This window comes from Alligator mississippiensis, chromosome 2 (genome assembly GCF_030867095.1).
Source record: "Alligator mississippiensis isolate rAllMis1 chromosome 2, rAllMis1, whole genome shotgun sequence".
In the NCBI taxonomy this organism is placed as follows: Eukaryota; Metazoa; Chordata; order Crocodylia; family Alligatoridae; genus Alligator; species Alligator mississippiensis.
Window position 1 is genome coordinate 300,350,067 of NC_081825.1, and position 15,765 is coordinate 300,365,831.

Genomic DNA, 15,765 nt, shown 5'->3' on the forward strand with positions numbered 1-15,765 from the left:
ACTCCAGTGTGTTAAGTGCTGTACACACAGGACACAGAGATGGCATGAGTGTACCTGCTCATTCAGGCTTGAGTTGACATCAAGGGCACAGGTGTACATCTGACTGCACCAGCTGAGTCAAATAATTTGCAAGCACTAGGTCCCCCACGAGTTGCCTTCTTAGCTAAGAGTACCTTTCACCAGGGAGTCTCCATTCCTAAAAGGAAGGACCATGTGGGAAGGGAGTAAAGCAGAATTGTTCTGATGTTTCCAAAAGGAATTTCCCAACTGCTCTAGCCAGGCAAGTCCAACATTTATAAATATTTTAAGGTCAAAGCAATACAGACTTCAAATTTAAATACTAGAACGTCACTGTATTTTTTGTGTGTCCCTCTTCCCCTCTCTGTCTGGATTTTCACTTAGTCATTTAAATTAAAAGTTGTTCCTTTTTACTACAGCTGTTCATAGTTTAAAGTTGAGTCGCAATCACGTGGACTGGCACAGTGTGGATGAAGTGTATCTTTACAGTGATGCAACAACATCTAAAATTGCAAGAACTGTTACTCAAAAATTGGGGTTTTCCAAAGGTAATGTTTCTGAGCATTTGTAAAGAATATTGTAAAGACTGTTGTTTTAATAGCTTCTGTTATGCTGATATTACGAGAAGAAAATTCTAGAGCCCATCTGATTGTCAAGTTTGAAGTTCTTTGGTTCATTGGTAGATAGCTTTTGCTGTTGTACTTTTGTGGGTGAATGACTCAGAGAAGTGCTGTTAAGTTGTTGCATACATTTGTAATTAAAAACAAAATAGACTAACAATTTAATTGTACTAAATAGTTTAAATAGAAGCTTTTGTGTTGCTTAAAACCCTGCATTCGGAGAATGTTAAGGTTGTGAAGTCAGGCACTCCAGAGCTACAAAATACCAACATAAAAGTTACTTGTGCAGCTTTAAATTGTCCCTCTTGTGCATATGCTTTAACTACTTGATCACACACATTTTTTCCACAGGATTCCTGACTCATTCAGTGCATAATATAGATTTGACATGGGGCTGGATCGATCTTGTGTAGTTAGAGAGACTATTTTCTATCGGGCCTCTGCCTCATTTGTTGCAGAAGTTGGAAGGTGTGTAGAAAATGAGGCAGGGGTGTGCAAAATAGACAGGATAGCTTCACAGATAAGTTAAGTGAATCCTAGTGTTCCTATGTGGTGCTGGACAGGTCACATAAATCAAAATGCACACCGGCTCCCTTCAACATATGTTCCTCATTTTCTGCGCAGTCTGGTTGAGAGAGCTGGCGTTAAACAGAACGGGTGAGCACGGACAATAGAGATCAAGAGAGGACCTGCGCTGGGAACCTAGGAATGGAAATTTCTCTGAAAGAATAAAGACGGAAGAGGTTTCTGACATGGGGCACCCAAATGAGTTGACTACTGGTTTTAATATCAGTGCCTCCGTTTTCACAGTGTAAAATGAGAATGATAACCCCTCTCATCTCACAGGGATGTTGTGAGGGTAGTTCCTTTATGTTCATAAAGAATTAAAATGTTATGTTGAGATCACCATAGATAAGCCTTGAGGAAGCTAATCACCGTATTCAGAGCAGGGTATGGACTGTTTTCAATGAATAATACAAAGGGCCAAACACTGAATGAGAAGGGGGTGGGGGTTGAATAGCTGCCCATTCAGTGAGCGTAAGTCATTCTGCACATTGAGTGAGGCACCGAAAACTGCAGTTATAGTCTATTCAAAATGGGGCAAAATGAATGTTCCACAAACTACCCTTTAATCTGGTATTTCCTAACTTTCAAGTGCTTGACTTTGCAATCTAAACATTTTTTCAAATATAAGGGCTTTATTTTATGGTACTTTGGTTGCTTTCGAAAAAAAGGTTTCTATTTTTATCATTGAATGCCATTGAACCCCCACATAGCGACCATGGGGGTTGCTATCATTCACAGCACAATACTTGATCTAACTGGTGCTATTGTAAGACACTTCTCTTCTATTTGTATATGCCCTTGGGGGTGGGATGGAGGTGCACTTTGCCAGAGGATTTCACAGCTGTCTACAAGGCAGTATACAAATGTTGAGGCTAGGGCTGCATGAATAGCTGATTTAGACGTTCAGCTACTGAACTGAAAAAATGTGTGAAGAAAAAAATCAATTTGGATCAACCTAAAATGAAGGTCTTGGGTTTTGTCACTGAAATGAAAAGTAAAAATTTCCCCCCAGCTCAATTCATTGAATGTGAGGGAGTTGCATATCAATCATGCTGATGATGCTTTTTGTATCCATAGGTTAGAAACATAGCTTCCAAGAAGCTTTGTATATACACTAATCTCTGTGGGAGTATTTTCAACATTTGAGAAAATTAAATGTTTGATATTTGAAATGTACAGAGGCATGTCATTTGTTATAAACACGAATTGTCCATCATTCAGCTGTTTGAAAATTCATTTTTTTCAAAACAGCCTTTAAATTATAAAATCCGCACTGAAAATGACATTGGCTGGTAAGTTGAATGAGAATTGAGTATCCAAGGTCTCTTGGACAACTTTGAACATCTGAGACATTGTGTGCGCTCATTTTTCAAAATGTATTATATTTTGCAAAATCGTTTGTGTGTTTATGTAATGTAGATGCGTTGTCTACCAGAATATATGATGATATCAGGCATCAAGGAATACAGTTGATTGAGGGTGTTTTTTTTCTGCAGCGTCCAGTAGCGGGACAAGACTTCATAGAGGCTATGTAGAAGAAGCCACATTAGAAGACAAGCCGCCACAAACTGGTCACATAGTGTTTGTCGTGCATGGTATTGGGCAGAAAATGGACCAAGGAAGGATCATCAAAAACACAGCTATGTGAGTGTTTCATCATATATTCAGTAATGACTCAGGAGTGAATAAAAACCAACACATCGAGACTCTGCTAGCATCATTCAGATACTTAATGATCTGAATGATGACATTAGAGCCTTCATTAGAAGGTGTCTTTTCTCTAGGGTCATTTATGCTGACATTATGGATGCACAACTATTTGTAGCTTGCACCTTAAATTCCAGCTTGAATTTCTGGGCCTAGCAAGAGCAGTGCCAAGCCAGAAGACCTAAGCCTTCGTTTGATTCCCTGGCCAGCACCTTTGGCTCTACTGAGGCAAGATATTGCATTTCTAGGCCTTGTGATGAGTGACCTACAGAGCCATCAAAGGAGAAGAGTTCACTTGATTAAAAACAAAGGGAATCTCATCTGTCTCTCCTTGGTTGGCATATTAGTCAGTGAGCTAAAAGCACACAAGTGTGGGAAGGGCGAAGCGGGAGTTAGGGTACATGGTGCTGCTCCTGACAGCAGGCATTGCTTGGTTATAAGTAGAGTAGCCACTCTCCCAAGTCTGATTAATTTATTTTACATTTGAGTTCTGCTGAGGGAAAAAATAAACATCCTAAATCTTTAAGTTGACCACCAGCCTTGTATCTTAATGATCTCTTACAAGGCTAATATGTGAATGGCTTGATTCAAGCCATTGAGCTGACTGAATTTTTAAGATTCTCCACCTTTTTATAGACTAAAACAGAAGGCAGCGGGGAAAACAATTCAGTGACCTTTCTTTTTCACTGCATCCAGTTTCAAGGGGAAGCTGTGGGGATGTCATACTATGTATGTAATGTCTGCAGGGGACACACCTCTTAACCTGACATGTGGGGGTGAGATCCCCTTCCTGTACTAAATGGTGAGTTCATCTGTCCCATCACATGAATCCACCCTCAGACTGGGTAGCAGCCTTTCTGTAGTTCGGGGTACAACTGGGATTAAGACCAGACAGACTACAAGGAGAAGTGGATTGGTTAACAGCCAGGCTTTAAAAGGGTCTGAACCCACATGTGGATATCTCCCTCCAACCTAGAGATACTAAGGTAGCCTCACTGGTGTATACTTTCCCATCTCTTCTCCAAGGGCATCAGGAGGTTGCTGTAGTCGCAGAGGGTCTGTTGGCTTTATTCCACTGGGGCTGTGGAGGAGTGGTTCCTGGGGTCTGCCCCGAACCGTATGGCTCCCCACAGTGTGTTTTGCTGGGCAAAGGAATGTGCCTCTCCCAAACAGTCCCCTATTGTAATGGGGTGATGTTGGGAGTCCTGTTGCTGAGATTTTCTTCCTCAGGATACCTTTGATTTGGGCTTAAGCGTAAGAAACAGTTACTGCATATATCTGGTATGTCCCTTCCATCTATCTTGTTTATTCTGAGATCAGGTACAATTTGTATTTCTGCTCGCAGCAGAAAAACCCAAACCCTGCTGTACAAGTATTACTTTGAATTCTGTAAAAACTGTTCAAAGTCTTAGTGCAGTCAGCATGCGAGAACATTTTAATGGTGGTCTAAGGATGGGCTACTGACCTTGCCAAAGGTCCCTGTAGCATGCTCTCTCTTTAGGGGATGGACTCTTTGAAAAGTCAGTGAAACATCAGTGACTTACCATTAGTCAGATGTTACTAATTGCAAAGGTCAAAACTCCTCCGAGTCTGGTTTTAAATGTTATTAATTGCATTAAGAAGGAGTTCGGTCTAATGTTTGTGAGGTGTTGACCTATCGTGCTGTTAGTGTCAGGACCAGGACGTGGGCAGCCAGATCTGGGGGTTGATCAGGAATGTGGGTTACTGGATTAGAGGCAGCCAGAGTTGGAGTGGGCAAGCAGAGTCTGGATGTGATCCAGGTCACGAACCAAGAGGTTGAGAAGGGAGCGCAATCAAGAGCCAGGAAATCAAGAACTACCTAGAGTCAGGCCTGCATCCTCCCTGTCAGTGAGGTACCAGACTTTCCCCAGTCTCCACCTTGCAGGATTTTGTGGTGGTCAGGTCCAGTGTGGGAAGGAATTCTCTATATTGGCTTTAAGAGGGATATATGAAACACTAGGTGGACTTGTAGGGCTCCAGATAGTTGTAATTTTTATGCCACAGGGTTGATCTGCAGGGTTGGCCTATATAGGAGGCTCCTAGGAAACTGTAGCCCAATTTTCATGAAGATGTTGGGCAACAGAATAGGCAGGACCTGACCAGCTGTCTTGGTCAGCCTTCTTGAAAATCCAAGGAAAATTTATAGTGTCATTTCACTTGCTTGTGAACCTCACAGATGTGCTGTACCAGTCTGCAGTTGTGGGGTAGGTGGATTCTGTATGCAGTGCCATATGAAACTGGGGCTGGACCCTGTTGTTTGCAAACGAAGGATTTTGCCTCGTGAAGGAGTTGTTCAGAGTTGTTGCATGCAAACTATGAGCGTCGGCAAGGAAGACCAGCTATTCTGCTGAAAATTAAGGTAGCAATGGAGGGACTGCTCCAAGATCCTGTTTGTCCTTTCAGCTTGGCCATTGATCTGCAGATGGTAGGCAGATGAGTAGTGGTTGCAGACTCCCACCAGCTGTAAGGATGTGGACCAGAACTGGAAGACAAATTAGGGTCCTCAGTCAGATACGATGCGTTCTGGAAGTCTTTGAAGTTGTACCCATTGTTGCCTCAACATCTTGGATTGAGGAACCAGTGGATGGTTGAGAGAGAAAATACTAGAGGGACTGGAGTTTCCACTCCACTATTATGGGTTTATTTAATGGATAGCGCACACTTTTGAACTAAGAAAAGTACTAGTTACCTTTCAAGTTAGTTCTTGTTGATCAGACCATTTAGTCTCACTGGGACCTTTGGGGTCACAGTCCAGTAGCGCAGCAATCTAGTAGTCCAGTGACTTTGTTCCCAATTTTTTAATACCTTTGTTACTTGTATGTTCGTTATTTCTACTATGACTACTGCTGCTGACTGTTTCCAGGCTCTTTGCATAATGAATTTTTCACCATTGGGCATTTTTCTAAAACCTTATATACATAAACATATCCATATTTGCCTACTTTTCTTATCACACTTTCTCTCTTTCTGCACATCTTCCCACTGTCCTTGACGCAGGTTTTTTTTAATGCTATGACAGAATTTGCAGCTGCTTGCTCAACTTTAACTAGACAGTAGCCTTTTGCAAGCTCAGTTGCTAGGCAACGTTTGCAGGAGTAGCCATTCACATTTTTATGGGTATAGTCCTTTCCTTGGTGGCCAGTGTTCACATTGGCCATTATCCATGTCATTATGCTAAATCGTCTGCTTAGCATGCTTCACGCTGCTGCAGCCTACGGGGCTGTAACCAATAGCCAGGTTTATACTCTAAATAAAGAGTTGTGGCTGCACACTGCAAAACCCTGAGTGCCATCGCCCACGGGTTGCCTCATCAATTCACAAATGCTTTAGCAGCTGTTGGACATTTTGAGAGCATTGTATATGTCAACAGAGGTGCTTTATACAGCAGGACATCACACTCGTGCTTACAAACATCACAACCCACAAACACAACAACAAAACAACCAGGCACAGTAGCAGGTAAAAAAAGTCCCGTAGCAAAGGGGCAACCATCCAAAAATATTTCCCACCAGTGATGTTCTCCGGCCTCTTGCTTTTTTTTAATCTGGTCTAAAACTTGCTGGTCAGTATTTCCATCGTGATGTACTGTAACTAGGAATTTTTTAGCTTGTGTTTTGACTTTTTCTATCAAAGCCTGCAATTTCCTGTGAAATGGCATTTCTGTAGCCATTGTTAGATGTATGCCTATAAGAGGGGGCGTTACTTCATACGATGTTAATCAGGAATTATACAACTGACTAGTGAAAATGGGGTTATAAAGTAAAAATCACATCCCTTAATGACGGTAACGTTACCTGCACGCATTTGAATAATTAAACACACTGGCATTATACTTCATCAGGAGCAATAATCAGGCATGTGGTGTGAAGACATATGCATGCTTATCCCATGTCTGCTATTGCAGTTGATCCCACAAGGGTCAGTTGCAAAATGACGCTGTTCTTCAGTTGTTGGAGAGCAGGTGCCTTGGCTTCACAAATCAATCCAGTCCCTATTCATGTATGCATGGGTCCAAATCAACACTTATTTGTGTCCATCTTCTGAACCCAGTTCTGGTGATCTGGTTGCAATTTTTGAAGAGGCCCAGTCCTTTGGGGTAGGCACACAGGGACTGGGCCTTCACATGTAGACTGCAACAGCTTGCAATTGCTTCTCCCTTTTGCTTGCTGCATCCCACAGTCTGCCTTATTTCTGTGGGTAAGGTTCCATTGTCTCCATCTCTTAAGACTTCTGAAGTGACAATCTGTACTCAAGGTTGGGCTTGGATGCAGCTTAAAGCTAGTGAAACGCTTGCATGCTGTACTCCCAGGACTTGCAAGCAAGTCAGATTGTTCCCAAGCAGGGAACAGATCAGCTTGCAACCACTGTTCCATTCCCATCTGTACTAAAGCTAAGTTAAGAGGCTTTCCCAAATGTTGCAGTTACTTTTAGCTTGTTGGCCAGAATCTCAACATCTATGTTCTTGAGGGTTCCTGGGCTTGTGCCTGCTCCTCCTAGAGCTGTTCCCAACCAATCTCATTTTCCCTGTGCAACCAGGCCAGGCAGCCTGTATGCAGTGAGGTGATAAATGGAGAACACAAGGGGTTCACTTGGGATATGTTAGAACTTGAGAGGGACAGAATAATCTTTTTGAGGAACTGTAATGTAGAAGCCAGCAACTCTTGGATGTGGCCTCATTTTGTCGCATAGGGGCCAGCCTGAGATACCTTTGGTGTATATTCTTCAGCATACTTCTTGGGCTCCTGTACAGTCCACATACCTTCTAATTCAGGGCATCATGATTACTTGTATTTCCTTAACACCATGCTGTTAAGCTAATAGGTGGTGGTGGACATGACCTGTGGTCCTGACTGTCATGTTCCTGCTGACTGCGGTTGACTCTCTTGTTGTATTTTCTTGACTCCCTGAAGCAGTTCAGCAAGAAATGAAACGGTGCCTTCTGGGTGGAACCATTCAAATTAGTGTAGTTGAATATGCAAGTTTATTACTCCAAATTAACCAATTGTCCTGCTTTTCCAAGCTTAGGCGTCTGCCACTCTACAAAATGACAAGGAGGATGATGGGTAACTTCTTGTGCAGTGGTATTTTTAATAGGTACCTTTCCCTGGCACCAGTATGGCATGTATGTACTCATGAGGGTCATAGAGTCGATTACTGGATTTCCACATGCTTGAGTATTAGAATATATTCGCCGCTTGTAACCCGCCAGTTCTACCTTTGGTAGGAGTGTGGAATCATTACTATGACAATCCAGTCGATGGTTTCGCGAAGAGGGCATGTCGATGCAACCTCTCCAGAACTATATGGATAATGTCACGTGTTGTTTGGGGTCCTCTGAGAAGATCAAGATGTCGACCAGGTAGGCAATGACAAACTGGTCTCATAGGTGCTACAGCATGTTCTTGATTAAAGTACTGAAATGTGGCTGGTGCACGGGTTAACCCAGATGGTATGATTAGGGATCTAAATGCCTGTCCTGGGTCTGGAATGCATTTTCCCATTCATCACCAGACCATGTTTGACCTGTGGAGATCAAGTTTAGTGAGAGCACAAGTAGTCTTTCGACAGTCCAACAACTCTGGGATCAGAGGTGGGGGTATTGATCCCAGACTGTGATCTGGTTCACAGTCCAGTAGTTTGCACAGAGGCATAGGCTTCCATCTTTCTTCATGACAAATAGGATTGGAGCCCCAGCAGGGGAGATGGATTCCCATATAAACCCCCCATCCAGGTTCTTATTAAAGTACTCGCAGAGGGCAGCCATCTCGGTTTCAGACATGGTGTAGGTAGGCCCCACTGGGATTTATGCCCCAGGCTATAAGTCGGGGGTGGGGGGGGCAGCTGCAGTCCTCATGTGGCCCTTTTATTTCTTTTTTCGAAAACGCCAGCCCTAGTCTTTGTATTTCCAGGGTAGGCTAGGCTTTGCTCCAGGAGATGGAGCCCTCTGTAGACAGTACCTGCTTGGATTCCCACCTGAATCATAGGACAGGCAGCCCCCCAGGGCTTCCAACAGTGTCACTTGCAATAGGAGTCCTTGTGGGTTTTCCATTGGACCAGGGGATCATGATGGGCAAGCCAGGGGAAACTTAAATTCTCAGGGTAATGCAGGAACCAGGTTGCCCCAAAGTGAAGTTTTTCCCTGTGCCCCTGGATTTCCACAAGTGTGCTGGTTTCCCAGACCAGGGGGCCACATGGTAGGGGCAAGCTATCAACGTTTTCAGTTACTCCTGGCATGGGTTATTGCTGCAGGGGCATTTGTAAGGCTCAGAGCAACAGTTTTTCATCAATGGAACGGCCTGCTGCTCCAGTGTCTGGCAGAACAGATAATACTGGGAGTGCACAAGTCTGGCCTGGGGCCTGCAGTTGGGCACATAGTTGTATTTGATGGTTCAGGTCAGGACCAGTTTGGATTTTAGTCACTGGGGGATTGTGCTAACCCCAAGCTGACCCAGCCCCTCTTCCTGTGTTCTCTCTCATGGGGCAGCAGTCAAGCACATGTCCAGGCGTCCCACGTTAGAAGCACGGGTTGTGCTGGTGGCAGTGTTCCCACGCTATCAGGGTGAGATGATGGTGGTTCCTCATCTGTTTGCATGGGTTCCACCACAGTTTTGGGAGCAGAGGTACTCAAACCAGGCCCTCTTCATGAACGAGCTGGTATGGACAAGCTGTCAGCACTGAGGTGTTGGCAACCAGACCTGGGGGCTGATCAGGGATCAGGATTACCAGATTGGAAGCAAAACCGTTTAACCCAGAGATGGAGCAGGTGAGCAGAGTCCAGGGGCAAGCTGGGTCAGGAACCAGAAGCCAACAAATCTATATAGGGATCAGCAGCTTGGCCTAAGACCAGGAAAAAACATGTTGCCCAGCCACTTCTTGCTGTTTTTCCTTGTCTTAAATGGAGGAAATGGCTGGTCAGGTATTATGAACCAGCTACTTTGGTCACATGGAGTGGATGAAGTTTGGGGCATGAAGCATTCTCCATCTAGCCTTTGGGAGGAGCAGAAATAGTGGCAAGCTGTGATGGGCTGCTGGTGGCTCAGCAAAGGTCCTGAGTTTGAGGCTAAAGACCTGACACCTATGGAGTCACGATAGTAGATAAACAGGATACATCTGTTAGCAGCGCATAGTTTCAAATTAAAGTCTTTTGAAAGATGTGGCACAACATGTGTTAACTTCTGCTTCCTCACTGTAGTATTTAAGCACATTTATTATCCAAATGTAGCATGGCAGCTGGCATAACAATCTGTTCCTGTCAAAGTTGATGTCAACTAAAAGCTAATTTTAATAAGGGACAGTGCTTTTGCACATCTAGAGCAGTCATTTGGGTGGCTTAAAAATAAATTTTTGCACTGGATTTTAGCTGATTAACATAACATGTTTGTGGAGAAGAATGTCACAGGGTGCCTAACTCTCAGGTAGGTGGCTATTGGCATTGTGTGTTTAAGAGAAGGTTTTGATTTGCCGTCTCAGGAAGCACTCCAGAGTTCAAGCAGAAAGGTGCTCTTCAGTCCTCTTCTGGAAAATGCAGTTGCCTTAATTTTGGATCTCCTGCAGTTTCCTGTGACTCGACTCTACTTTTGGTTTCTGATCCTGAACAATGAGGAGGGGAAGAGAACTGTTCACTCAGTGGGTGATTTAACTAATACATGTTCCCTGCAGGCAGTGTTGCTTTTCTAGAACACATCATCACCTTTCTTTGTCCATATTACTTCAAATTTTAAGCTGAAATGTGTTTTTTTTTCATATTTCTGACCTCTCCTGCTACATTAACTTTCTTCTTTGATCCAGTTTTCTTAGCTTTGTTCACATTACTTTTCTACGCTTGGAAATTTTATTGGAATTGTTATTCTGGAGTGGTTATTTTGGTAAAAGCCCTTATGTGGAACACTCTTTTTTCTGGAACTGGAGCATCCACTTTAGGAAGCTTATATCTTGTGTGTTTCTATAAATCTTATGCGTTTCAAAGTCATATACCATAGTTACCTGAATCCAAGACAGTCCTCCACTACTTAGGTTCTTTAAGTGGAAAACTGTAAATTTGTTATAATTTTTAGAGGTGCACCGATGCATCGGTCTGATATCAGATCAGCACCAATATAAAGAAAATTGGCTGTATTAGAAATCGGCCTGATGTGGCCGATAATTTGGCCGATAAATGCCACAGCACAGCATGCAGGCAGCAAGGAGTACAGCCCGGCAGTTTGGAGAGCTGCATGTAGCTAGTAAGTGTTGTAGGAAGGGGAGGGAGGGGGTGTGGGGGGCAGATTAATGCCCCACTTGGGGAAGGAGGGAGGGGGCAGGGTCTGGGGAAGGCACTGCCCAGTTGGGGTGGGGCACAGGATGGAGCTGCAGCTCATCCGGGTGGGAGGTGGGGCATGTGCCCCGCAGATCTGCTTGGGTCGGGCAGGCTGCAGCTGTGGGCTGGAGCCAGGGCTGCACCAGGATCTTCTCAGCAGGGGCTGGGCTCTGGGTGGGCAGCGGCAGCTATGGGAGGGGGCTACAGGGGGGTCTGTAGCCCCCCCCTCCCAGCACAGCTCTGGCTCAACCCCCACCTCCACCCCATGCCAGAAAGAACTGGGGCTGTGCCAGGTGGGCAATGGCAGCCCTGGGAGAGGGGGTTGGGGGGGGCTGCAGCCCCCCTCCATAGCCCCCTCCCAGCACCACTGCCACTGCCAATCCCAGCTCCTGCTGACTGAGCCCGGCCCAGTCCTGGCTCCAGCCCTCAGCTGCAGCCCACTTGCCCCACCCCACACAGATCTGGGGGGCACATGACCCCTCCCCCCATGCCCTCCCGGGGTGCATGCAGTGGCAGGAGCTGCCCCACACCCCCCGGACAAGCAGTGGCTCCGTCTCGCACCCTGTTCTGCCCAGTTAGGCAGCATCTGCCCCGGCCCCGTTCCCCCCCCTTACCACAGGGGGTATTGATCTCTTCCCCCCGCTTCACTCCCCCCTCCCCTTCCACCACAACAGACTTACCAGCTGAATGCAACTGTATCGGAAATCAGATCGATATCAACTGATATGCCCTCTTAAAAATCGGCTATCGGTATCGCCCACCAAAATCTCTATCGGTGCACTCCTAATAATTTCCTAGATTAATTATCGAACAGTTACCTTAAATTTGTCCTCAACCCTCCCTGCCATTTGCCTCCCTGCCTGTGGCCCCGCTGCTTGTTCCACCACCCAACCCTCCCTGCTGCCTGGTTTTCCTCCCCTTATTTGCGCCATTGCCCTATCCCCCTGGCATCCTGCTGCCAAATTTCCGAACCTGTACTTCTGATCAGCAGCAGTGCAGGTCAGCACTGGGTAGCAACATGTGCTGCTGCCTGGTATTTGTGTCTCCCCCCCACTCACACTGCCACATTTGCTGACCTCTGCTGCTACCTGATCAACAGAATGGGGCAGGAGATGGGGCAGCAGCGCACTACTGTACCCCTCGCCTATGGTACTGCCACCCCTGCCGAATCCCCCATCCAAGCTCCAATCTGTGCTGCTGCCCCATCCCCTGCATATCCCCAACCCAGATTGCCACCCTTCCTGCTGTCTGACCCACACTCACCAAACTGGTGCTGGGTCCAAGCAGCAGTCTCAAAAGCTGCAGCTCTGGCCCTGGGCTGAAACTGAGATTGGGGCTGGGCCAGAGCTGGAGCACTGGCACTCAAATCCAAGATGAGCCTTGTTTTTCACTGTCGTTTACTCGTCTTGGATTTCAGTAAATATGGTATTTCTGCTTATGGCACAAAAACATAATCTTGCTCTGCAGGGTCTTCTTTAGGAAGTCCATTAAAAAGTTCAGAATCCTAATATAGGCCACATTAGAGATTATTTTGACTGTAGGTTATAGTCATGAGGTAACTAATATAGGCATGGGGGGGTGTGCACGTGTGTGCATGTGTACACGTGTTTGTATGTATATATTATTTGTATCATAAATAATTCCAGAATAGCTATTTTAGTAAATCCTAAGTGTACGGAAGCCCTTCATTACGTGTTAGACCAGAAGGCCTTTTTGCTGGTCCGTCAGTGCATTTGGCTGTTGGAAGATTTCCTCTTGCTGTTTTCAATGGTAAAACTCTTCTCAGTTACAGGAGAGTTTGATAAGGACAGAGCTACCTGTTTATTTTCTATTTTTAATTGGTGGCTGTGTTTCTCTCTCCAACCAAGGTAACCAGTCAGCATCTGACAAAGTGAGACTGGGTTAACGAAAGCTTGTGCTCTATATAAAATTAAATAAGCTTGTGTATATATACAATTCCAATCTGGTTTAATTTGTATATAAAGGCACATATTTCTACCCTGCCTTCTGACTGACTTGTAATACTGTCTTAACTTTCTCAGATGGATCTGGCAGGCAAGGTTCTTTGGGTAGACGTGATATCTTTTATTAGACCAACTAAGTAGTTGGAAAAAAAGCTCTTTGCAGACTTTCGAGTGCTATCACCCTTCTTCAGGCACAGGGAGTCTCTGCTGTTCTGAGACTCCAAGGAACCAAAGAAACTACAAGTGTGACCAGATGTCAGCGAGAATGTAAATAGGTGGAAATTAGGAAAACAAGAGGTAGAGCAGGGAAGGGATGGGGAGAAATTGAGAGGGACTGTTTGGCACTGGTGGGACGGCATCTGGAGTCCTGTGTCCAGTTTTGGGCCCCCCACTGCAGAAAGGATGTGGACACATTGGAGAGGCTCCAGTGGAGGGCAGTGCAAATGGTTTTGGGGCTGGGGGAACTGGATTTATTTAGTCTGCAGAAGAGAAGACCAAGGGGGATTGAATAGCAGCCTTCAATTCCCTGCAGAGGGGTTGCAAAGAGGATGGAGCTGGGCTGTTCTCAGTGGGGGCAGATGGCAGGACAAGGAGCAATGGGCTCAAGTTGCAGCAAGGGAAGTTTAGGTTGGATATTAGGAAAAAGTTTCTCATAAGGAGAGTAGCGAAGCACTGGAACAAGTTACCCAGAGAAATGCAGCCCAAAACAACAGCTCCAAAGGACCGGGACTACTCTTTGCATCTCATGAGATGTCTTCCTCCATCCAGTGGTTTCCATGCAGGCAGGCCAGTGACATGTTCTGCATATACCTCGTGATCTCATCTAATCCCATCCCAGTACCATGTACTTGGTACATGTTCCAGGCATATGTGTTCTTGACTTCCAGCTGCAATCTCAGCTCTGCGCTGTGCCTTGCACTAAGCACGTCCATTCCCAGCTCTTCACCCAACAGTGTGCGCCTTTGCCTGTGCCATGCACAAAATATAATCATATCATAGAAATGAAGGGCTGGAAGGGACCTCGAAAGATCATTGAGTCCAATCCCCCTGCTCTGGACAGGAGCACTGCTGGGATCAGATGATCCCAGCAAGGTGTCTGTGCAGTCTCCTCTCGAAGACTTCCAAGGTTGGGGACTGCACCATCTCCTTAGAAAGTCTAGTCCAGGTTCTGGTCACCCTTACCATAAATACATTCTTCCTTACCTCCAACCTGAAACCATCCTCTAACAGTTTATGGCCATTGCTCCTTGTCCTCCCCTGGGGCGCCCTAGTGAGCAGTTTTTCTCCCAGCTCCTGATATTCACCCCGTACATACTTATAGACGGCCACCAAGTACCCCCTCAGTCTTCTTTTCCCCAGGCTGAACAGTCCCAGATCCCTTAGTCTTCCCTCATAAGGTTTGTCCTTCAGGCCCTTGATCATTCTCGCAGCCCTTCTCTGCACCCTTTCAAGATTCTCCGCGTCTTTTTTGAAGTGTGTGGCAGGCACCCAGGGCAGAGCCAGGAGAATACAGGCAGGAATGCTGTCTATGTTTTGTTGACCTCTCCTCCGGCTGCCGCTTTCCCAAGGGCCTGGCTGGGCCATCCTGCCTGCAACACCTTCCCCCATGCCTGCTTCTCCCTGGACCCTGCCCCAAGTGCCTGGCCCCAGCGCTTGGCACCCCAGTGCTGCCCCACCCAGATGGGATGGGGCATCGGTTTGCCTGAGCCGCAGCCGAGCCCTCCCTCCCAGCCCTGGGCCTGGGCTCCCCCTGCTCCAGGACCTTCAGGGAGGCCTGAGCACCTCGGCCCTAGTGGTTGGTACTGCGGTGTCGCTGCCTCCCTCCACCGGACGCTGCCCTGGACCAGTGGGCCCGAGCCACAGCCAGTAGCAGTGGGGGACATGGGCAGTGGGGGACACACCTTGTTTCTCTCTTCCCTTTTTTTCCCTCTTTCCCTCTTCTCGTCTTTTTTCTTTCTCCTTTTTTCTATTTCTTCTCTTTCCTCTCCTTTTTCTCTTTCTCTTCTTTTTCTCTCCCCTTTTTTCTTTCTTTACCTTTCTTTTTCTCTCTTTCTCTTCTTTATCTCTTTTTCTCTGTCATCACAACATGCTTAACAAAAAAAGAATACACAAGAACAAAGGTAGCATATGAAGTTTTATTTATTGTCACCAGGTTTAGACTTTTTACAAAACTTGGTATTTACTCTTTTAAAAAAAAGGCAACATTTATGACTATTACATTTATTCATATGCAGTGTGTCCTGCCATGCACCCACACCCCGGTTTTGTTTTTCTGATATTCTGGCACCTTACAAGGTAGACGTTTTGGGTTTTTTGGCACTCCGGCCAAAAACGTTGTTGTACCCCTGTGCGTGGAGTGTAGTGGAAAGAAAAGGAGACCTGAAGCCCTCTCTTTGGCATCTAGAATAATCACAGGAAAAGTTCGGGGGAATAGTTGTAGGGGGATAGTATATCACCATAGGGGATGGTGCTGAATGTCTTCTTTATGGTTCTGCTCTGTCAGCACTTCTGAGCTCTCAGTGAACAAAGATGCCTCTAAGGACAGTCCTTTGTTTAAGGATCATGGGAAAAA

At 45.8% G+C, this 15,765-nt stretch overlaps 1 protein-coding gene across 2 annotated transcripts in view; it reads left to right on the forward strand.

Annotated features, from left to right (window-relative positions):
- Positions 1-15,765, forward strand: part of DDHD1 (DDHD domain containing 1) — a 92,634-nt gene that overhangs the window by 29,988 nt on the left and 46,881 nt on the right. For both annotated transcript variants that reach the window (XM_019495773.2, XM_059723405.1), the window contains 2 exons: positions 438-566; positions 2,702-2,849. In XM_019495773.2, coding sequence (XP_019351318.2) covers positions 438-566; positions 2,702-2,849 — 277 coding nt within the window. The remainder of the gene's footprint in view (positions 1-437; positions 567-2,701; positions 2,850-15,765) is intronic.